Source organism: Myxine glutinosa, chromosome 12 (genome assembly GCF_964187855.1).
Source record: "Myxine glutinosa chromosome 12, kmMyxGlut1.1, whole genome shotgun sequence".
NCBI lineage: Eukaryota > Metazoa > Chordata > Myxini > Myxiniformes > Myxinidae > Myxine > Myxine glutinosa.
The window spans coordinates 56,247,093-56,271,696 of NC_136272.1; the positions used below are offsets into that span (position 1 = coordinate 56,247,093).

The 24,604-nt window shown below is 51.2% G+C and overlaps 1 protein-coding gene across 7 annotated transcripts in view; it reads right to left on the reverse strand.

The window, feature by feature from the left end:
* The window catches only part of LOC137412947 (general transcription factor 3C polypeptide 1), a 322,675-nt gene that overhangs the window by 195,447 nt on the left and 102,624 nt on the right, over positions 1 to 24,604 (reverse strand). For all 7 annotated transcript variants that reach the window (XM_078766833.1, XM_078766836.1, XM_078766832.1 and 4 more), the window contains exons 16-19: positions 18,637 to 18,827; positions 18,167 to 18,379; positions 10,706 to 10,819; positions 10,368 to 10,513 (exon numbers count right to left, since the gene is read on the reverse strand). In XM_078766833.1, the coding sequence (XP_078622959.1) occupies positions 10,368 to 10,513; positions 10,706 to 10,819; positions 18,167 to 18,379; positions 18,637 to 18,827 (664 nt within the window). The remainder of the gene's footprint in view (positions 1 to 10,367; positions 10,514 to 10,705; positions 10,820 to 18,166; positions 18,380 to 18,636; positions 18,828 to 24,604) is intronic.

The window sequence follows — 24,604 nt, forward strand, 5'->3', positions numbered from 1 at the left end:
CAGGCGGACTCCCAGTTCGCCCTGCGAGGCATCACCGCGGACGACACCCGCTTCCACCACGTCGTGGCAACGCTCGGTTCCGCCACCGCGGCCCGCGCCCTGAGCCTCCTCGAGCACCCGCCCGCTGCCGACAAGTATGACGCGCTGAAGACGCTCCTCCTCGACGCTTTCGCCCTCTCACCGGCGGCACGCGCACGGCGCCTGCTCGACCTGCCCGAGCTCGGCAACACGCGCCCGTCCGAGCGCATGGACTATATGCTCTCGCTGCTCGGTGAGCACTCTCCGGATTTTCTGTTCCGCGAGTTGTTCCTTCGCCAGCTGCCTCACCCGGTACGCCTCGCCCTGGCTGGCACGTCGATCACCGATCCCCGCGCCCTCGCCAGGGAAGCCGATAAGACCTCCTCGGCGGGCCAACACATCGGCGCGGCTACCTGGAGCCTGCCGCCGTCCGAGGCGACGCCCACGACGCCCGAGCGCCCTGCGCGGTTGGAGGCCGAACTGCCGGTGAAACTGGCGGCCGCCACGCCGCACCGACCGCTTCCGACACGATGGCCGGGGCCTCCAACTGACCAGGCGTGGTGTTATTACCACGCCAGGTTCGGACACAAGGCTCGGACGTGCCGACCCCCGTGCACTTTCGGCAAGTCGGGAAACGGCCGGGCCGGCGTTCATTCCCAGCCATGAGCGCCGGCCACTCGGGCAACTTGCTTTTTATTCAGGACAAAGCGTCCGGGCGGCGTTTCCTTTGTGACACCGGCGCCCAACTGAGCGTCATACCCGCCTCCGAGCAGGACAGGCAGGACGCCGTTTGCGGCCCCTCTTTGGTCGCTGCTAATGGCTCGGCCATACGCACTTTCGGCCCGTGCAACGTCACCCTCTGCTTCGGCAGCCAGCGCATTCAGTGGACCTTTGTGACCGCCTGCGTCCCTATGGCTTTGCTGGGCGCCGACTTCCTCTGCGCGCACGGGCTGCTGGTCGACGTCAAACGTCGTCGCCTTGTCAACGCCGAGACCTTCAGCTCCCTGGCGTGCACGATGAGCAGCTCCACGCCGACCGAACTGGCGTGCGCCCTCCCGACGGCGAACGAGTTCGCTCGCCTGCTCGCGGAATTCCCGGCCCTCACACGGCCGACGTTTTCGGCCGTCGCAGTGCGGCATGGGATCGAGCACCACATACCCACTACGGGCCCGCCGGTCTATGCCAGGGCCCGCCGCCTCGACCCGGCCAAGCTCGCCATGGCAAAGGCCGAGTTCGACGCGTTGGAGCACCTCGGCATCGTGCGGCGCTCCAATAGCGCGTGGGCCTCACCACTGCACATCGTGCCAAAGCCGGGGGGCGGATGGCGCCCGTGTGGCGACTACCGCCGCCTCAACGACGCTACCACCCCCGACAGGTACCCGATCCCGCATATCCAGGACTTTTCCGCCCATTTGGCGGGACGGGTCATATTTTCCAAAATTGACCTGATACGGGGATACCACCAGGTACCTGTCCGGGTGGCCGACGTCCCAAAGACGGCCGTCATCACGCCGTTCGGCCTGTTCGAATTTTTGAGGATGCCGTTTGGCCTCAAGAACGCGGCCCAGGCGTTCCAGCGCTTAATGGACGGCGTGCTGCGCGACCTGCCATTTCTTTTCGTCTATCTGGACGACATCCTCGTCACCAGCACGTCCCGCGCCGAGCACCTCCTCCACCTCCGAACACTGTTCGGTCGCCTCAGCGAGCACGGCTTAATTGTCAACCCGGCCAAATGCCACTTTGGCACGACGACCGTTGACTTTTTGGGCCACCGCATCACCAAGACCGGGGCCGTGCCGCTGCCGACCAAGGTCGAGGCCATCACCACGTTCCCGCGTCCCCGTTCCATCAAGGCCCTACAAGAGTTCCTCGGCATGGTGAATGTTTTATCACCGATTCGTGCCCCGCGCTGCTCAGCTCATGCGGCCCCTTTACGAGGCCCTCCGGGGCAAGCCGGCCAAGCATGACATCGTTTGGTCCGCGGCCATCGCGAGCGCAAAACGGGCCCTCGCCGACGCAACGCTGCTGGCTCGCCCGGTGCTCAACGCGCCCATCGCCCTCACTACGGACGCCTCCAACTACGCGGTAGGCGCCGTCCATGAACAATGGGTGGACGGGGTTTGGCAGCCACTCGCTTTTTCCAGCCGGCAGCTCCGGCCGAACGAGTTAAAATACAGCACGTTCGACCGCGAGCTGCTCGGTCTATTCCTGGCCGTTCGCCATTTCCGACACCTCCTGGAGGGCCGCCCGTTCACGGCTTTCGTCAACCACCAGCCATTGGTCTACGCAATGGCCAAAGTCACGGAGCCGTGGTCGGCCCGCCAGCAGCGCCACCTCTCCGCCATGTCGGAATTCACCACGGACATCCGGCACGTCGCCGGCAAAGACAACGCTGTGGCCGACTGTCTTTCTCGGGCCAGCGCGAACGCGGTCCACCTCGGCGTGGACTTCGCGCTCATGGCGGCCGACCAGACCACCGACACCTCGGTGCAGGCCCTCCGGGCGGTGGACACGGGCCTCCACCTGGCCGACATCCCCTTCGCGGGCACCGTCCTGCTCTGCGACGTCTCCCAGGGCCAGCCTCGCCCCATCGTGCCCGTTTCCTGGCAGCGCCGCATCTTCGCCTCCATCCACGGCCTTTCTCACCCGGGCCGGAAAGCTTCTCAGAAGCTGGTGTCGGCGCGTTTCGTCTGGCACGGCCTTCGACGGAACGTCCGCGACTGGGCCAACGCCTGCACGGCCTGCCAGCGGGCCAAGGTCCACCGCCACACCCAGGCCCCGCTGGCACCTTTCACCGTGCCTGCACGGCGTTTCGACCACGTCCACGTGGACCTGGTGGGTCCCCTGCCCCCATCGCGGGGGTTCACCCACCTGCTCACCATGGTGGACAGGACCACCAGGTGGCCGGAGGCCGTGCCCCTCACCTCCACCACCACCACCGACGTGGCGCAGGCGTTCATCGCCACCTGGGTCGCGCGCTTCGGCGCACTGGCGGACATCTCGTCCGACCGCGGCCCACAGTTCACGTCCGAACTTTGGGGCGCGGTTGCCCGCTCGTTGGGGGTCACGCTGCACCGCACCACGGCCTACCACCCCCAAGCCAACGGGTTGTGCGAGCGGTTTCACCGCTCCATGAAGGCCGCACTCATGGCCGGCCTTCAGGACGACGGTTGGACCGACCGGCTGCCGTGGGTCCTTTTGGGGCTCCGCACGGCCCCCAAGGAGGACCTCCGGGCGTCCGCCGCCGAGCTCGTCTTCGGCCCGCCGCTCCGCGTCCCGGGCGAGTTCGTGCCCGACGCTACCAGTCCCTGGTCCGCCGCACACCAGCGCTCGGACCTCCAGGAGGCCGCCCGCCGATTTGCCCCCGTGCCAACGTCCCGCCACGGTGGCCCCCAGTCCTACGTCCCCCCGGCGCTTCGCACAGCGGAGTACGTCTTTGTGCGTCATGACGCGCACCGGGGGCCACTCCGACCACCGTACGACGGGCCCTTCCGGGTCCTGCGACGGGGCGACAAGTCCTTTGTCGTCGACGTTGGCGGCCGGTCGGACCGGATCTCTGTGGACCGCCTCAAACCGGCGCACATGGACGTCGACCGACCACCACGGTTGGCCCTTCCTCTGCAACGAGGCCGCCCCCCGTCCACAGTTCCCCCCGCTCGACCACCCACCACCACGTCGGACCCCTCCCCACGACCCTCCAGGGGTCGCTTCGGCCGGGTCATCCGGACCCCCCTTAAATTGACCCTGCCGGTGCAGGTCGATTCTGGAGGGGCGTGTGTAGCGGTTACCACTGGATGCACACAATCGCCTTGCACCGGCCAGAACACGGCCAGATGCGCCTCTCCCGGGCATGCCCGGACTCACTGTTCCCGGGCACGCCCGAACCTCCTGGGCACGCCCGGTCTCGTCTTTCCCGGGCATGCCCGCTCTCGCCTTTCCAGGGCTCGCCCAGAGCGTCCGGGCATGCCCGCTATCGCCTTTCCAGGGCTCGCCCAGAGCGTCCGGGCATGCCCGCTATCGCCTTTCCAGGGCTCGCCCAGAGCGTCCAGGCATGCCCGCTATCGCCTTTCCAGGGCTCGCCCAGAGCGTCCGGGCATGCCTGCTCTCGCCTTTCCAGTGCTTGTCCAGAGCGCCCGGGCACGCCCAGCCTCGACTTGCCAGGCCGCAGCCAAACACGCACGGGCAGGTCCAGACTCGCCTTTCCAAGGCTCGCCCTTGACACCCGGGCATGCCCGGCATAGCTTTTGCCGGGCAAACTTCCCGACATAAATGTGTGTATATATTGCTGCCCGATAAACGGGCTTTTGTCAGAATACCTGAGCTGTTTTGTTTCAATAAAGCAACTCGGTCGAATTCCGTCTTTGGTCGCGTCACTTCTTTCGACTCGCGTTGGAGCGCAGCTCCCTCACAAGCATGCTGGGTATGATTGAGGGATTATGAGGAAGAGGAAGACTTTGTATGTGCTGGATGGATTGGGTAAAGTGTGCAAGCATGCTGGGTATAATTGAGGGATTTACGAGGAAAAGGAAGAGGAAGACTTTGTATGTGCTGGATGGATTGGGTAAAGTGTGCAAGCACGCTGGGTATAATTGAGGGATTTACGAGGAAGAGGAAGAGGAAGACTTTGTATGTGCTGGATGGATTGGGTAAAGTGTGCAAGCATGCTGGGTATAATTGAGGGATTTACGAGGAAGAGGAAGAGGAAGACTTTGTATGTGCTGGATGGATCGGGTAAAGTGTGCAAGCATGCTGGGTATAATTGAGGGATTACGAGGAAGAGGAAGACTTTGCATGTGCTGGATGGATTGGGTAAAGTGTGCAAGCATGCTGGGTATGATTGAGGGATTATGAGGAAGAGGAAGACTTTGTATGTGCTGGATGGATTGGGTAAAGTGTGCAAGCATGCTGGGTATAATTGAGGGATTACGAGGAAGAGGAAGACTTTGTATGTGCTGGAAGGATTGGGTAAAGTGTGCAAGCATGCTGCGTATAATTGAGGGATTACGAGGAAGAGGAAGACTTTGTATGTGCTGGATGGATTGGGTAAAGTGTGCAAGCATGCTGGGTATGATTGAGGGATTACGAGGAAGAGGAAGACTTTGTATGTGCTGGATGGATTGGGTAAAGTGTGCAAGCATGCTGGGTATAATTGAGGGATTACGAGGACGAGGAAGACTTTGCATGTGCTGGATGGATTGGGTAAAGTGTGCAAGCATGCTGGGTATAATTGAGGGATTACGAGGACGAGGAAGACTTTGTATGTGCTGGAAGGATTGGGTAAAGTGTGCAAGCATGCTGGGTATGATTGAGGGATTACGAGGAAGAGGAAGACTTTGCATGTGCTGGATGGATTGGGTAAAGTGTGCAAGCATGCTGGGTATAATTGAGGGATTACGAGGAAGAGGAAGACTTTGCATGTGCTGGATGGATTGGGTAAAGTGTGCAAGCATGCTGGGTATGATTGAGGGATTACGAGGAAGAGGAAGACTTTGTATGTGCTGGATGGATTGGGTAAAGTGTGCAAGCATGCTGGGTATAATTGAGGGATTACGAGGAAGAGGAAGACTTTGTATGTGCTGGATGGATTGGGTAAAGTGTGCAAGCATGCTGGGTATAATTGAGGGATTACGAGGAAGAGGAAGACTTTGTATGTGCTGGATGGATTGGGTAAAGTGTGCAAGCATGCTGGGTATAATTGAGGGATTACGAGGAAGAGGAAGACTTTGTATGTGCTGGATGGATTGGGTAAAGTGTGCAAGCATGCTGGGTATAATTGAGGGATTACGAGGAAGAGGAAGACTTTGTATGTGCTGGATGGATTGGGTAAAGTGTGCAAGCATGCTGGGTATAATTGAGGGATGACGAGGAAGAGGAAGACTTTGTATGTGCTGGATGGATTGGGTAAAGTGTGCAAGCATGATGGGTATAATTGAGGGATTACGAGGACGAGGAAGACTTTGCATGTGCTGGATGGATTGGGTAAAGTGTGCAAGCATGCTGGGTATAATTGAGGGATTACGAGGAAGAGGAAGACTTTGTATGTGCTGGATGGATTGGGTAAAGTGTGCAAGCATGCTGGGTATAATTGAGGGATTACGAGGACGAGGAAGACTTTGTATGTGCTGGATGGATTGGGTAAAGTGTGCAAGCATGCTGGGTATAATTGAGGGATTACGAGGAAGAGGAGGACTTTGTATGTGCTGGATGGATTGGGTAAAGTGTGCAAGCATGCTGGGTATATTTGAGGGATTACGAGGACGAGGAAGACTTTGTATGTGCTGGATGGATTGGGTAAAGTGTGCAAGGATGCTGGGTATGATTGAGGGATTACGAGGAAGAGGAAGACTTTGTATGTGCTGGATGGATTGGGTAAAGTGTGCAAGCATGCTGGGTATGATTGAGGGATTACGAGGAAGAGGAGGACTTTGTATGTGCTGGATGGATTGGGTAAAGTGTGCAAGCATGCTGGGTATGATTGAGGGATTACGAGGAAGAGGAGGACTTTGTATGTGCTGGATGGATTGGGTAAAGTGTGCAAGCATGCTGTCTCTGCCAGAGCCTCAGGAAGCAGTGCAGGAGAAATGTGATCATGAATGGCACCAGAAGTTGGATACCAATTGATGGAACTGGACAACTACCATTTATTACTGACTGGGAAATTATATTCCTTGACGATAACATACCTTGATAACATATTATTATCCTTGAATACCCGGTGTGTACCCCGGTTTAGAATAGGTACACCGTATCCCTGCGTGTCATAAGCGGCGACGAAAAGGGTTCGCGTCAGGAAGGGCATCCGGGCAGAAAAAAACATTGCCTCAAAAAGAGAACCATGACAATTACAACTACATATGGCAGGGTACAGCCCGAAGTACCCCGTGGGGGACCCCATTCCCTCTCGTCAAAACTCAAGGTGGGGAACCCGATCGAAGCAAGGGTGGAAATCACTCCATTTATGATGACGAAACGTCTGATGCCCGACGTGGAGATCGGTTTCTGAGGTTTGGGACATGGCAAGTAGGGACAATGACAGGGAGATCAGGAGAAGTGGTGGAAGTATTGATCAGAAGAAGAGTGGGCATATGTTGTGTGCAACAGACGAGATGGAAGGGAAGTGGTGTGAGAATGGTGAAGGGTAGGCAGGGACAGAAATACAAGTTTGTGTGGCAAGGGTGCCCGGAGGGCGTGAATGGTGTTGGTGTCCTGAGGAGTTTGTAGACAGTGTGGTGAGTGTGACGAGAGTGAGTGACAGGTTGATGATGGTGAAAATGATGATTGGAAAGCTCTTGGTGAACGTCATCTCGGGATATGCTCAGCAGGTTGGTCGGAGCGATGAAGAGAAGGACAAGTTCTGGTGTGCGATAGAGAAGCTGATGGAAAATGTGAAAGATGAGGAAGTTGTTGTGGTCGGAGGAGACCTAAATGGACATGTGCGAAGGAGTATGGATGGTTTTGAGGGAGTTCATGGGGGTTACGGATATGGTGTGAGAAATGGAGAAGGTGAAAGGATTTTGGAGTTTGCTGATGGAGCTGATTTGTGGATTTGTAATACCCAGTTCCAGAAAGAGGATAATAAGCTTGTTACAAACACGTCAGGTGGGTCGACGACAACCGTTGACTACCTGATGGTGCGTCGGCGAGATAGGGGGCACCTCCGGGACACAAAGGTGATCCCGGGGGAGGAGGCTGTTTCACAGCACCACTTGGTTTTCTGCGACATAAGGGTGAAAGGTGCGAGGAGAGCTCGGCGGGTGAAGTACCAACCGAGAATGAAGGTGCAGAGGTTGAAATAGGTGACAGTGATGGAGGCATTAAAAGAGAGGCTGAGTATGGTAGAGGATGATGTGGTTGAGCTTGAAAGTGGTTGTATGTCAATGAAAGATAGTCTGTTGGGAGCCGTTGGTGAGGTATGTGGATGGACAAAAGGACCAACGAGGCACTCGGAAACATTGTGGTGGGATGATGAAGTTGGAAAGAAGATTGACGAGAAGAGGAAGAAGTTCAAGGCGTGGCAAAAGGCGAAGGGTATGGGGGCAGAAAAGGCAGAGCATGAAAGTTATAAGGCAGCCAAGAAGGCTGCAAAGAAAAAGGTAGCAAAGGCACAGGAGGCATGTAGGAACATGTTCGGAGAACGCTTGGATTTGGAAGAGGGTCAGAGAGCGGTATTCAGGATTGCAAAGCAGATAGCAAAGAGAGGTGTGATGTGATGGGGGTGAGTTGCTTGAAGGATGAAGTGGGACAAATCGTTGTGCACCCAGATGGAATTAAAGGAAGATGGAAAAGATATATGGAAATACTGTTGAATGCAGAGAATTAATGGGATGGCAACATGGAGAGTAACCCAGTTTTAGGACCGGCAGAGAAGATAACCGAGAAGGAAGTTGAGGAAGCGATAAAGGCAATGAAGAGTAGAAAAGCGGGAGGGCCGACGGGAGTTGTGGGAGATATGTTGAAGGCAGCGGGAAGTTGGGGTGTGAAGAGAATGACAGAGATCTGCAATCTGGTGGTGAAAGAAGGCCGCATTCCAGTGAATTTGGGAACTGAGTATCCTCGTCCCTCTATACAAGGGGACAGGTGACCCTCTGGACTGTGGCTCGTATCGAGCGATAAAGTTATTGGAGCATGGAATGAAGGTATTGGAAAGGGTGTTGGAGAAGAGGATAAGGAAGAAAGTGAAGATTGACGAAATGCAGTTTGGATTTATGCCAGGAAAAGGAACGACAGACGCGCTTTTTATTGTGAGGCAGTTGCAGGAGAAGTACATGGAGAAGAGGAAGAAGTTATTTCTTGGGTTTGTTGATCTGGAGAAAGCATTCGATAGGGTTCCACGTGAAGTAGTGACATGGGCATTGAGGAAGTTAGGAGTGGAGGAATGGTTGATCAGAGTAGTGATGGCAATGTACAAAAGAGCACGCACATCTGTAAGGACGAAGGACGGGAACAGTGGTGAGTTTGAGGTGAAGGTGGGAGTGCATCAGGGGTCGGAACTAAGTCCACTACTATTTATAGCTGTGATGGAGGTGCTGGCTCGGAACGTAAAGGAGGGTTTACCATGGGAGTTGTTGTATGCAGATGATCTGGTGTTGATTGCAGAAAGTATGGATGGACTGAAGGAGAAGATGAACAAGTGGAAGGAAAGTATGGAGGGAAAAGGTCTGAAGGTGAATATAGGAAAGACGAAGGTGATGGCAAGTGGTAAAGCATGTGGAGAGGTGGAAAGAACTGGGAAGTGGCCATGTGCTGTGTGCAGGAAGGGTGTCGGAGTGAACTCCATTCAATGTACAATGTGCGCTGAGTGGGTTCATCAAAAATGTAGTGGTTTGAGAGGGTCATTAACCAGTGTGGCAGCTACATTCAAGTGTAAGGTGTGCACAGAGGGAGCTGCAGATGGAGGAAATGTTGAGTTGGATCTTGGAGACGGCGTGAAGCTGGAAGGTGTGAAAACATTTTGTTACCTAGGAGACATGCTGAATGGAGAAGGTGGATCAGACTCAGCAACGGTTTCTCGAGTGAGATGTGCATGGAAGAAGTTTTGGGAACTGAGTGGCGTGCTGACGGGGAGGGGAGTGTCGTTGAAGCTGAAGGAAAAGGTGTATGCTGCATGTGTGAGAAGTGTTATGATTTATGGGAGCGAGACATGGGTAATGAACGTAGAGCAGCAACGAAGGCTGGAAAGGGTGGAAATGCGAATGGTTCGGTGGATGTGTGGAGTATCGTTGAGAGAGGAAGACAAATGATGAATTGCGAACGATGATGGGAATAGAGCCTGTGATGGATGCTGTGAAGAGAAACAGGTTGAGATGGTTTGGTCATGTGTTGAGGAAGGATGAAAGTGACTGGTTGAGAAGAGTGATGGAAATGAATGTAGAAGGAAGTAAAGGATGGGGAAGACCGAGAAAGACTTGGCTAAAGATGGTCGAAGAAGAAATGCGGGCAAGGGGGTTAACAAGGAGAGATGCAGAAAATCGGGCAAAATGGAGAAGATTGTCATGGGGACCGCAAGGCTAACCCCCGCTCTTGCAGGGAAAATGGCCGTAAAATGCCTGTTGTTGTTTTGTTGTTGACGATAACATCCTGTCAAGTCATCACAAGTGCAAGGTATCCACAAACCTTCAGTATTTAAAGTTGATCTACGTTTTCTGCAGCCCAGGTGATATTGGACCTTATCCTTACACCTCTTCAAAAGCCATATTGATTGTTGGACCTGATAGTCCCACTGTGAAAATAGAACTCTCCTGACACAGGATTCATCTGACTATCCTCAAAGACCTCTTTCGGTAACAAAAATCAAAACTCTACCCAATGTTATCATTATCGTTATAACTGTCGTCATTGTGCTTGGACACCTTGTAGCTGATCTGCACCAGGTTGATGAAGATCGAGAGAGGCATGCAGAAAAAAAGGTCTCCGATCATGATCCAGCCAGGTCCGTAATCATTGTGAACGGGCCCAGGGGGCACAAAACGCTTCCAGCCGGTTTCATCCACATACACTGCCAAGCACACGTGGACACATCATCGGCATCATGCGCTCATCCTCAAAAATCATCATCGATGCAACGCAACTCAGAAATGTTTTAACGCACAAATCGTGACAGACACAAAGTTGAACGAAGTAAAATGCACAATATGAAATTGTTTTTAACATTCTAGAATGATCCTTATACAAGCTCAAAAATACTTACATTTCTCCTCTGCATATTCTTTTTGCCACTCTTCCGCATAACTCGTCTCTACGAGCACTTCAGCAGGATCACTCGAAAATGGTCTCTTTTCTTTCGGGTCAGGGATTTCCCCTCCTGTGAAAGTTTCGCCAAAATTATTTATGAGAATCACACACACCTTTTCACAGGTCATACAGGGATGACGGAATGGCCTAGAGGTACGCACACTCGCCTCTAAGCTGGCTAGCCTGGGTTTGATTCCTGACCCACCTTTAAACTGTCATACCAGTGTTTCACAGGTAGGGTGGTTCATCTATGCGCATGCCATCCCTCGGATGGACGTTAAACTGGCATCCCGTCTGGCAGCAGCATTTGTTGGTTGACATTAAAGATCCCATTGTGTCCTTCGCGAAAGGTCGGCGAGCCATCGCCAGCACCATACACAAATTACAAATTTCTTCCCGAACCAACAGAAGGCATTGCATCAGCAGCACGGCAGTGCCCTTAACCAATGACGCTACCCTCCCCCCTTCCCCTTCTTAACCTACGCCTCACCCCTACACCGCAGCCTTATGCTACATACAATTGAATAATGGGTTACACAGTGGCTGGGAATTTGTTGAGGGATTTGTAGGAAGATGACAACAACAACAACAACAACAACAACAACAACAACAACAACAACAGGCATTTTAAGGCCATTTTCCCTGCGAGAGCGGGGGCTAGCCTTGCGGTCTCCATGACAATGTCCTCCATTTTGCCCTATTTTCTGCATCTCCCCTTGTTAACCCCCTTGCCCGCATTTCTTCTTCGACCATCTTTAGCCAAGTCTTTCTCGGTCTTCCTCATCCTCTACTTCCTTCTACATTCATTTCCATCACTCTTCTCAACCAGTCACTTTCATACTTCCTCAACACATGACCAAACCATCTCAACCTGTTCCTCTTCACAGCATCAATCACAGGCTCTATTCCCATCATCTTTCGCAATTCATCATTTGTCTTCCTCTCTCTCAATGATACTCCACACATCCACCGAACCATTTGCATTTCCACCCTTTCCAGCCTTCGTTACTGCTCTACGTTCATTACCCATGTTTCGCTCCCATAAATCATAACACTTCTCACACATGCAGCATACACCTTTCCCTTCAGCTTCAACGACACTCCCCTCCTCGTCAGCATGCCACTCAGTTCCCGAAACTTCTTCCATGCACATCTCACTCTTGCAACCATTGCCGAGTCTGATCCACCTTCTCCATTCAGCATGTCTCCGAGGTAACAAAATGTTTTCACACCTTCCAGCTTCACGCCACCTCCAAGATCCAACTCAACATTTCCTCCATCTGCAGCTCCCTCTATGCACACCTTACATTTGAATGTAGCTGCCACACTGGTTAATGACCCTCTCAAACCACTACATTTTTGATGAACCCACTCAGCGCTCATTGTACATTGAATGGAATTCACTCCGATACCCTTCCTGCACACAGCACACGGCCACTTCCCAATTCTTTCCACCTCAGCACATGCTTTACCACTTGCCATCAACTTCGTTTTTCTGATATTCACCTTCAGACCTTTTGTCTCCATACATTCCTTCTACTTGTTCATCTTCTCCTTCAGTCCATCCATACTTTCTGCAAACACCACCAGATCATCTGCATACAACAACTCCCACGGTAAACCCTCCTTCACGTTCCGAGCCAGCACCTCCATCACAGCTACAAATAGTAGTGGACTTAGTACCGACCCCTGATGCACTCCCACCTTCACCTCAAACTCACCACTGTTCCCGTCCTTCGTCCTTACAGCTGTGCGTGCTCTTGTGTACATTGCCATCACTACTCTGATCAACCATTCCTCCACTCCTAACTTCCTCAATGCCCATGTCACTACTTCACGTGGAACCCTATCGAATGCTTTCTCCAGATCAACAAACCCATAAGAAAGATGAATGTAGGAAGATGACATTAGAAACAAATTGACCTGCAAGTTTAAAGGAGGCGGAGGCCTAACATACTGGATTAGAGAGCAGCCTGAGAGCAAGACTATGACCAGAGATAGCTATATGCTCGTCATCATGAGTTAGCAACATGATTGACGAATTTTCGAAGCTCCACACGGTCTCCACTTTTTCAAAGTTAAGTCTGTTCACAATTGTATTTTGTCGTAACTGTATTTTATCTTTCGGCGTGTGAACTTATAGTGTATCCCTTGGATGTTTCTCGGTGTTTATCTTTCATAAATTAATCGTTTGTTTGCCGCGCGGCGTGTGAGGCCTTGCAGCCTCAGGCTTCCCCCGTCGAAGCTTGTTTCTTCCTTCACTGGTTTTGCTAGGTTTTTTGATTTTCCCTTCTCCCCCAAACTTCACCGAACATCTACTATTTGTCTAACGTTGTAACCCCCACAACCCCCCCCCCCCCCCGAATTTCCCTTTCTCCTCGTGTGCTTTTGTCCCATCGTGTGCTTTTGCCTCTGCCCAAGTGCACTGTCTCGCCCCCGCCCCCATTTTCCCCTTGCCTTCCACCCTTTGCCCTGTTCAAGTGACTCGTGGTTGTCCCTATAGGCTCCCTCTACCCCATTGGAATTTTTGTGAATATAAGATTGTTCTTCACGGTTCTGTTTAAATATGTTTAAACTTTCCCCTGGAGTGTTTTATTCAGTCGTATATTACAACACGCTGTTTTTCTTCCTATTTAAAAGGCTACTTTCAATTTCCTCTTCAACTCATTCCATTTCAAAAAAATATTCAATCTCTTATAATTCTTCCTCACGACATGCTCTAAATTCTCATTCATTCCACCCCTCCTCCATCGTTCTTAAACGGATCGCTAACTTGAAAATCACAACAAACCCAATTTGTTATAAATGTTCATCTTTCATTAATCATCCACTTTCTAAACTCCCCCCTTGCCCCTCCCATCAAAATCTCCCCACTTGCCCCTCCCCTCCTAAACTCCCCCCTTGCCCCTCCCCTCCTAAACTCCCCCCTTGCCCCTCCCCTCCAAATCTCCCCCCTTGCCACTCCCCTCCTAAACTCCCCCCTTGCCCCTCCCCTCCTAAACTCCCCCCTTGCCATTCCCCTCCTAAACTCCCCCCTTGCCCCTCCCATTCAAAACTCTTCCCCAACCCCTCCCCTTCAAATCTACCCCCCAACCGCCCCCCCCAAATTCTCCCTCCTCCCACCTCATTCTCCTCCCCACTTTGTCTCCATTCTATCTCATACCTCCACCTCCCCCAACCTTCTACTTTCCTCTGCCCCCCCTCAAACAACCCCTCACTGTGCCTCATCCCATCACCATCAAACCTTTCATCCTCCTCATCCTTCCCTTTCTTGTAACTCTTCTGTAATCTCTGACACACTATCAACTGCTCTTCCGACCTCCCCCTCTCACCCTTCATCTGACCCTACCCCTCCCCTCCCCTGTCCTGCACCCGATGCTCCCCCTCTCTCCTCATTAACGGTATAGACCTCAAACATCCGGGGCCTTCGCTCAAGGCCCCGGATAGATCTGATTGATCTCTCCATTCAGGTTGCTTCTGACAATCCAGACTTGATCTGCTTAACAGAAACTTTCCTCCTTCAAGATGTCTCTTATTCCTTAATATCTCTCCCTGGTTACTCCCTCCTCCGGTATGATAGACCTGAGCCTCGTCCTGGTGGTGGGGTGGCTATCTTTATCAAAAACTCTCTTCCTCACTCTCCTTGCACTGCCCTCTCTCCACCTCACCCCCAGGAGTACCTCTGGCTACGGCTTCCTCTCCGCTCCCATCTTTTGTTCATATGTGTTCTGTACCGTCCTCCAAACAGTGATGACTCCATTTACATTTCACTGTCGGACAACATGGACCAACTTCTATCAGCTCATCCAAACTCCCTCTTCCTCATATGTGGCGACTTCAACTGTCATCATGCCAGCTGGCTGGGTGTGGGTTCATCTCTCACCAGCCATGGCACCTCAGCAAAGTGCTTCTGAGACTCATTGGGACTGACACAATCTGTCAATTTCCCGACCCGGATCTCAGTCAATGGAGTATCCTCTCTTCTGGACTTGGTTATGACTAACTTCCCTGCAAATGTCTGCTGCTCTTCTGCTCCAATCGGCTCATCTGATCATGTGCTTGTTAAAGTGGACATCTCTCTGGCCATTCTCAGAGAGCCTCCTCAGCGCCGACGAGTCTGGCATTTCACTCAGGCCGACTGGCACGGTCTGCAAGCAGCCATCAATCATCTGGACTGGTCTCCCATCTCTACTGCCTCTGACATCAATTCTTCCTGGGAATTCTTCCAAAGCAAACTGTTCTCTCTCATGCACAGATTTATCCCATCTCGTCTTCAGTTGTCTTACCCTTCCTCCCATCCATGGTACACTGAATCTTGTGGTAAGGCAGTTGCCCTGAAACAACTTGCCTTTGCCTCTTGGAAGGCAAATCCAACTGAAGGCAAACTCAGTTCCTTCCACCAAGCTCGAAACAAGTGTGTGTCTACCCTCAGGTGTGCCAGGAAGCACTATCTCTCCACACTTAAGATTGAACTCTCAAACCTGTCTCCTTCCTCCAAATCCTGGTGGCGTCTGCTCAAATCCGTTTCTGGTGTTTGTTCCCCCTCCATTCCCTCCCTTACCTCAAATGGCTACACAGTTGACACCGCACATGACAAAGCTGAATGCCGCAACTCTGTGTTTGCCTCAAAATCTTGTGTCCCAAACCCGTCTCTCTGTTACCACCTTTCCCAGTCGAACCCAACTGCTCCTGGAACCTGTGTCCTTCTCTCCTGACAAGGTGGAGAAGTTTTTATCAAACCTCGACTCTGATTCTGCAACTGGACCAGACGGCATCAGCCCTCGGGTCCTAAAATCCTGCTCTGCCGCTCTATCTCACCCTCTCTCTGTTCTTTTCACCCTCTCTTTTGCTCAAGGTCATCTGCCAGCATCTTGGAAATCAGCAAACATTACCGCTTTACACAAAAAAGGTGCAAAAACAGATCCTTGCAACTACAGACCAATCAGCCTGCTTCCAATTATCAGCAAAGTCATGGATTCCATCATTGCTTCGGATATCAAATCCTTCCTCTTCTCCAATGGCTTGATCTCTGATCATCAATTTGGATTCAGACCAGGTCACCTAAAATGGCCACACGGCTGACTCCGCACGTGAAAAAGCTGAATGCCTCAACTCTGTGTTTGCCTCTAAATCTTGTGTCCCAAACCCATCCCTCTCTGTACCCACCGTACCCAGTCGTACCCAGCTGCTCCTGGACTCTGTGTCCTTTCCTCCTGACAAGGTGGAAAAGTTTCTGTTAACCCTCGACTCGGATTCTGCAACTGGACCTGACGGCATCAGCCCACATCCTAAAATCCTGTTCTTCCGCTCTTTCACTCCCTCTCTCTGTTCTCTTCACCCTCTCTTTTGCTCAAGGTCATCTTCCATCTGCTTGGAAATCTGCCAACATCACCGCTTTGCACAAAAAAGGTGCAAAAACAGATCCCAGCAACTACAGACCAATCAGCCTTCTCCCAATTATCAGCAAAGTCATGGAATCCATCATTGCTTCAGATATGAAATCTTTCCTCTTCTCCAATGGCTTGATCTCTGATCATCAATTTGGTTTCAGACCTGGACACTCGACTCTGGACATGCTGCTTCTGCTGTCTCAACAATGGATGGAGGCCCTCAATGCCAAACAGGAAATCAGAGCTGTCTCACTTGACATATCACGTGCCTTCGATACGGTCTGGAACCCAGCTCTGCTCACCAAACTCTCCTCCCATGGTATCCATGGAAATCTCCACTCATGGCTTGCGGACTTCCTCTCTGGTCGTAGGCAACGTGCGGTCCTGAATGGATTTCTCTCATCTCCCCTTCCTGTTCTGGCTGGAGTTCCCCAAGGCAGTGTTTTGGGCCCTGTGCTATTTCTGGTCTTCATCAATGATCTCTCCGACTCTCTGGAAAATCCTCTCTCTCTTTGCTAATGACTCCACTATCTGCCGCTCCATTCCTCATCCCTCAGATCGGCAGTCTGCAGCCTCCTCACTCTCTGCAGACCTGGAAAAATCACAGACTGGTCAAACAAGTGGAACATGTCTTTCAATCCTGACAAATCTCACACTCTTACGATGTCTCTCCGAAAGGACCGACTGGAAAACCCTCCCATATGCTTTCTCAACAATCCTCTCCAAGAAGTTCTGTCGCTCAAGCTTTTGGGTCTCACTATCCTGCCATGATCTTTCTTAGGAAAACCACATTTCCAAGCTGGCCTCCAAAACCAGTCGCCGACTGGGCATCCTCCGTCGTGCAAAGTCCTTCCTTGGCACACCTGAGCTCCTCACCACATACAAGGCTTTCATCCGCAGCTCAATGGAATACTGTTCCCCCCTCTGGGCTGGTGCTCCTGCCTCATACCTAGCTCGGCTTCACGCTGTTGAGGCCAAAGCTTTCAGAATCATTGGAATCTCCTGCGATGAAGTTAACTCCGAGGGCCTTTCACTCACTCACCGCAGGCAGGTTGGTGGTCTTTCTGTCTTCTACCGACTCCTCTCCGGCCTTGCTCCCCCAGCTCTCTCTGTGCTCTGTCCCCCCAATATTCCTTCAGGTCGCATAAGATCTGCCTGCAACCCTCTTATGGTTAAACTGCCAAAATCTAGGCTCTCTGCTCACCTTCACTCTTTCATTCCCCTTTTCTCCCGCCTCTGGAACAAACTCCCCCACTCCCTTCAATCCCACTCCTCCCTCCAGGTCTTTAAAACAGCTGTTCACCACCATCTCTTATCTTCCCCCATCCAAAACCTTGATCTTTTCTTCCCCCACTAATTCACCCCAGAGTCCTTGGTGTTCATATGTTTTATACCTCTCCCACCTCCCCCCATGTCCTCCCAGTGTCCCTGCTCTCAAATGTTGTGTTTGTGTCCTTCCCCCTCTCTCCCCATCTTGTCTGCCGCTCCCCTTGTTTTTTGTGTTTTGTGTGTCGGTTTGACTTTTTGTGTGATTAATGTTAGCTCTTTCACGAGCCTCGATCTTGTATACAAAAAAAAAAAAAATTAGTATTTAGTTTATATATTAGGGAGGGATCTTGTCTCAATGTTGAATTCAACAAAGCATCAGGATAGGCATCTGGCCTCATCAGGCTCTCAGGTCTACATCATTTTGATCCTGATGAGCCCCAACAAGGGTGAAACTGGGAGGTCGATTGGCTTTGACGAGTTGTGGAATCACCAAGTTTCCAGTGCTGATGGCCTCGTGAAATGTGACTTCAGGTGTTAAAACGTTTTCTGGTAGTCTATCTTTGAGGCTATTACTTTAGCCCAAAATGCTATCTTAGGCTATGACACTGGAAGGGGAAGTTTAATATTTGTATTATGAGTTGCAGACAGCTATCATCATGGGTGAGACACATATTTATCGATGACATCATATACGTATTCTAAAGAGATCAAATTACATCGATGAATAATTCAATTAAGTTAAGCTTAGCAGCACACACCTTGAGAACCATCTGCAGGTGTTTCATCAAGCGACATTCCCAACTGATTCTCCCCCACGGCCTTGTCGTTACCGCACTTCACGGCCCGTGCTGCCTCACTGGACCTGTCGTTGTGCTCCAAATGACCGTAAACAATGTACCAAATGAACGTATGCAACGTACGTAGGCGAGGCATCTTCGCTTGAAATCCAAGGTCACGGCCGTGACCTGGCACTGCAAACACAGAAAGAGGTGGCGGGGAAAATTTAATACATTTCTATTGGCACATCCTACATAATCTATTTTCACAATGACAAGCAAAGTAATTCCACATATCCAATATGTCCCTTAATAGGTAAAATAAGCATCATGACGCCAACGTATGCGTGCACGAGAAGCACATTAACGATAGAAGCCGATTAATAACACGACTAGACATGGTTGTTATTGTTAATATAGTGAAGACAAAAAAGTAATACAAAAAATCATACCGATAGTAGGTTTGTAATTGCGGAGTGGCGGTACGCCCATGCGCCGCTCCATTCCACAAAAATGGGACTGTCTATGCACAGCAGAAAGCACCTTCTTGGGGCTGCCATCTTCAGCAGAGTTGTTCCCTTCACCATGGCTCGTCGTTTCAGCATCGTGTGTCTGATCAGCTTCCTCGCTCACCTTCCTGGCACTAAAACAGCACGACCGGTTCAGATAGGAACCCTCTTCGGTAGCTACTTCAAATAAAGGATTTCCAGTTCCCAAGAAACTTGGGAGAATCCAAATTCAAAATTACAAGCGTTACGCCTTGGTCCCCCGTCGGTGAAATTATGTGAGTTGACAAAGTGGAAGACGCAAGGTGGCCATCTTGGATTTTGGCGTGGCAACCCAATTTTCAATAGCGTTCTCCCTTATGCATAGATACACCCACACACCAGATTGGCGACCCACTTTTCAATAGCGTTCGTCCTTATGCCTAGATACACCCACACACCAGATTAGAAGTTGGTACTTCGCTTATTTTTCAAGATATTCCGCTCACAAGGTTCAGACAAACATGGCGGCGGCCATCTTGGATTTTGACGTGGCGACCCAATTTTCAATAGCGTTCTTCCTTATGCCTAGTTAGATGAGAGAATTCCATTCAGGGCCACACGTTGACTGTGAACGGAGAGGAAGCCCGCAAGCCATGCGTGGAGGTTACCATGGATACCATAAGAGGAGAGTTTGGTGAGCAGAGCGGGGCACCAGACCGTATCGAAGGCATGAAATACACTAGATGACCAAAAGTATGCGGACACCCCTTCTAATCTTTGGATTCGGCTGTTTCATCCATACCCATTGCTGACAGGTATATTGTTGCGGTTTTGAGAACCCACACTTGTAAATATAACATCATTAATGGTTAAAAGGTAACACCCCATAGATAGGCCACAAGCAACACGCAGGTCACCTTAGGACATCAGTTATTTCTTAGTATGTGTTTAGATAAGGCTATTCCCAGTAGTTGCATCTGCGTTGTGTCAAACAAATAAGAGTAGGTCCCATCCGTTCAGTTTGGCAGCCTCCCCTCCAAGCGACGCCATTAAGCGCTAGCCATCGCCCTCGCCCTTTAGGGCCAGCGGCGTTTGCAACCTCGCTGGGCTTCCGCTCAAACCAGCCCAGAAACCCACGAGGTAAGGCCCGAAAAGAGGTCGGAGCGCCAGGATGGAGGTGTGGCCACGTCAACCAGCCATCAAGGCGGAGCCGGTAAACACCAGCCAACCAGGGCTGAGGTGAGGTCGCCTGACAGGGCGTGGTTTTGGGCTCCGAGAGCGTTCGCTGGCTTGGTTATAAAAGCGCGCACGCAAAGCCCTCAAAAGGACTTACAGAGGGAGCTTGTGTTACAAAGGACTGATGAGAAGGACTTGGACAATTTGCGCTTTGCAAGAGGACTTGTGTGAAGGTTGGCTTATGAAAAGAACTTACGGAGCAGCGCTCATTGTGAAAGGAATTGCGCTTTACGAGAGGGAGAGACGCACTGTGGCCACCAGCTTTACCAAGGGCGAGCACGCAGCACGCATTTGCCGAGAACTGCAGCGTGCATTGGGAAAGGGGCGTTTGGAGCGGGTAACACCGGGAGCGCATGTAAAGGTGCCAGTGCACATATTACATACGCGGCCAAGGGCCACGAAGTCGCGCTAGCCCAGCTTACCTTTCCCCGTCACGATAATTGTCCGCTCACCTACGCTACGTGGAGAGCTGCCTGCCGGGTTTCGTCTGCTGGTGCGGGTCGAGGACCGGAGCCGGACCGGAGCCTGGACACCATCGCCGGACCTCCCACCCTACCATCTACATCCCGGCGTGAGTCTGAAGTCTGAGACCGAATCTGAGAGCGATCGGGCCCGTGTCCAGGGAATAGAATAAGACTGTTTAAGACTGCCCTGTGTACTTTTCCTTCCTCTTTCTTTCTTGCAGATTCTTTCGTTTCCTCTTCTTGTACAAATTGTGAATAAATTCCTTGTTCTTTCTGGTTTCCTCTTAATCCGATCGTCCTAGTCTTTTCTCCATTGGGTAAACGCGGAACGATTCGGAATCGCTATAATCGGGTTAGTCATTGTTAACAGCTCGGGTCGCGGATTGCTATCCGCTCGGCAATATTCCAACAATATCCGTGATTCGGGCGGGAGTTATTCCCTTGCTTCACGGTCGGTGGTAGTAATTAGGTAATAGGACTAAAGTTCGAGCAACAACCCTACTTACCACCGACCGGAAGGAACGTGATAACTTCGGATCGCGTCGGCCAGATAAAAGGACAAGGGGATTAACCGAATAACCCCCTCTTGATAAGGGGAAGGCCGATGTCGGAAATCCGCAACAATTGGTGTCTGGGAGTGGGATTTGGACCCGAACCAAATTTTATTATCTTTTGGACAAAATTTGGTCAAAATTACGAGCGACCGAAATTTTATTAACACCCAAATTTGAATCGTGCCATGGATAGCAAAGGCGATCGGATGCCGGTGGGGGTAGAAGAGGAGGAAGGGTTAGAGGCAATCCAGGACCCCCGGGAAGAAGTGGGACAATTGCGAGAGATGGAGGAGGAAATTAATGAGGATGGAGCAGTAGGGGTGGCAGAGGAACAAAATGGTGGCGCCTCGCACATGGCGACGAGGGCCGCGCCCGCTGCGCAAATGGGAGGGATGGATATGCAGAACCTCATTGCGCAGCTACAGGCAGCCATACAAATGGAGATGGCAAATAATAGTAAGCAAATGGAAAATAGAATGGGGGAGCAATTGGAAAACCAAATTGGGGGATGAAGAAACGATGTGGGGAACCAAATTGGGGGATTGAGAGACGGGTTAAGTAATTTGGAAAATAGAATGGGGGAGCAATTGGGAAGTCAAATTGGGGGGTTAGAAAGCAAATTGGGGGGATTAGAAAGCAAATTAGGGGGCCAATTGGAGGACGTGGGTAGCCAAATGAAGGAAATGAAGGATGGGATAACGGGGTTGGAAAACAGGATGGCCACCCAGGAGAACCAAATGGAAGGAGTGAAGGATGGGTTAACGGGGTTAGAAGACAAGATGGGGGGCCGATTGAGGGAAATGGGGGATAAATCCGCCCGGGAAATAAAACAAATGGGGGATCAGATAGAGGAGGGAAAGAACAGGCTGGAAGGCAAAATGGACGCCCAAAAGAATGAGTTGGAACAAATGAGGGCGGCATCTAAGATAACTCTAAGACCGGAAGGAACGTGATAACTTCGGATCACGTCGGCCAGATAAAAAAGACAAGGGGATTAACCCCCTCTTGATAAGGGGAAGGCCGACGTCGGAGATCCGCAACAATACAATCAAGCACAAAGCCATGCAATCTCCATGGACAAGCATTGGCAGTACAATGGGCCGTACTGAAGAGCTGAGTGACTTTCAAAGTGGCAACGTCATAGGATGACACCTTTCCAACAAGTCAGTTGGTCAAATTTCTGCCCTGCTAGAGCTGCCCCGGTCAACTGTAAGTGCTGTTATTGTGAAGTGGAAACGTCTAGGAGCAACAACAGCTCAGCCGCGAAGTGGTAGGCCACACAAGCTCACACAACGGGACCGCCGAGTGCTGAAGCACGTAGCGCATAAATATTGTGTGTCCTCGGTTGCAACCCTCACTACCGAGTTCCAAACTGCCTCTGGAAGCAACGTCAGCACAAGAACTGTTCGTCGGGAACTTCATGAAATGGGTTTCCATGGCCGAGCAGCTGCACACAAGCCTAAGATCACCATGCACAATGCCAAGTGTCGGCTGCAATGGTGTAAAGCTCGCCGCCATTGGACTCTGGATCAGTGGAAACGCGTTCTCTGGAGTGATGAATCATGCTTCACCATCTGGCAGTCGGACGGACGAATCTGGGTTTGGTGGATGCCAGGAGAACACAACCTACGCAAATGCATAGTGCCAATTGTAAAGTTTGGTGGAGGAGGAATAATGGTCTGGGGCTGTTTTTCATGGTTCGGGCTAGGCCCCTTAATTCCAGTGAAGGGAAATCTTTACGCTACGGCATACAATGACATTCTAGACAAGTGTATGCTTCCAACTTTGTGGCAACAGTTTGGAGAAGGCCCTTTCCTGTTTCAGCATGACAATGTCCCCATGCACAAAGCAAAGTCCATACAGAAATGGTTTGTTGAGATCGGTGTGGAAGAACTTGACTGGCCGGCACATGGCCCTGACCTCAACCCCATCAAACACCTTTGGGATGAATTGGAACACCGACTGCGAGCCAGGCCTAATCGCCGAACATCAGGGAGTGCCCGGCCTCACTAATGCTCTTGTGGCTGAAAGGAAGCAAATCCCCGCAGCAATGTTCCAACATCTCGTGGAAAGCCTTCCCAGAAGAGTGGAGGCTTTTATAGCAGCAAAGGGGGGGGGACCAACTCTACATTAATGCCCATGATTTTGGAATGAGATGTTCGATGTTCGGATGTCCAAATACTTTTGGTCATGTAGTGTATGTCAAGGGAGACAGCTCTGATTTCTTGTTTGGCATTGAGGACCTCTATCCATTGTTGGGATGGTAGAATCAGCATGTCCAGAGTGGAGTGACCTGGTCTGAATCCAAATTGATGATCCGAGATTAAGCCATTGGAGAAGAGGAAGGATTTGATATCAGAAACTATGATGGATTCCATGACCTTGCTGATTATTGGGAGCAGGCTGATTGATCTATAGTTGCAATGATCCGTTTTGCACCTTTTTGTGTAAAGCGGTAATGTTGGCTGATTTCCAAGCAGATGGAAGATGATCTTGAGCAAAAGAGAGGGTGAAGAGAACAGAGAGAGGGTGAGATGGAGCACCTGAGCAGGATTTTAGGACCCATGGGCTGATGCCATCTGGTCCAGTTGCAGAAGCAGAGTCGAGGTTTGACAGAAACTTCTCTACCTTGTCAGGAGAGAAGGACACAGAGTCTAGGAGGAGCTGGGTTCGACTGGGTAAGGTGGGAACAGAGAGAGATGGGTTTGGGACACAAGATTTTGAGGCAAACGCAGAGTTGAAGCATTCGGCTTTGTAACGTGTGGTGTCACTTGTGTAGCCATTTGAGGTAAGGGAGGGGATGGAGGGTGGAACAAACACCAGAAACAGATTTGACCAGATGCCTCCAGGATTTGGAGGAGGGAGACAGGTTTTGGAGTTCAGTTTTGAGAGTCGAGAGATAGTGTTTTCTGGCTCTCCTGAGGGTAGACACACACGTGTTCCGAGCTTTGTGGTTGGTGTATGTGATGAGGATTCCACCTCTGGTGTTTGGTCTGTCTGTGTTTATGGGTGTATAGTTGGGGGTGGTCGGTGTATGTGATGAGGCCTCCACCTCTGGTGTTTGAGCTGTCTGTGCTTTTGGGTGTATAGTTGGGGATGGTCGGTGTTTTGGTTTTCTCATGTATTTTGGTTTCTTGTATGATGGCTATATGAATATTTGTGAGAATGAAGTGTTTAAGTTGCATGACCTTGCTGATGAGGCCATCTGTGTTGTACTGAAGGATATTAAGGGGTGTGTTTCATAGGTGGAGGAGGTTGGGGTCCCGGGTTGGTTTTTATGTCTCCAACTAGAATAAGGAGAAAAGGGAGGACTGCCAGGGGAAGGCCACTCCCCAAAGAAGAAGAATGAAAATAATAAATAAATCAATAAATGTTTGGCGTGGATATGTGATACACATGTGTGAGAGTGATATGTGGTGATTTGAGTGATTCTGTGAGGCGTTCGTGAGGAAGACGAGAGGGAATGGGCCGGTCCATGTGGACTGATCGGCGCTCTGACAGTGACCACACTGCTCCGACGAATCAGCAGGGAATAGTGGGGAAGATTTGGTCCCCGTCTTGTGTTGGAGGGTGCAACCACCGTGAAGAGGCATCCCCATTAGTTGCGGTTCCAAAGGGTATTTCTAATGGGTATTTGTTTCTAAAGGGCATTTGGAAAGGGTATTTCTAAAGGGTATT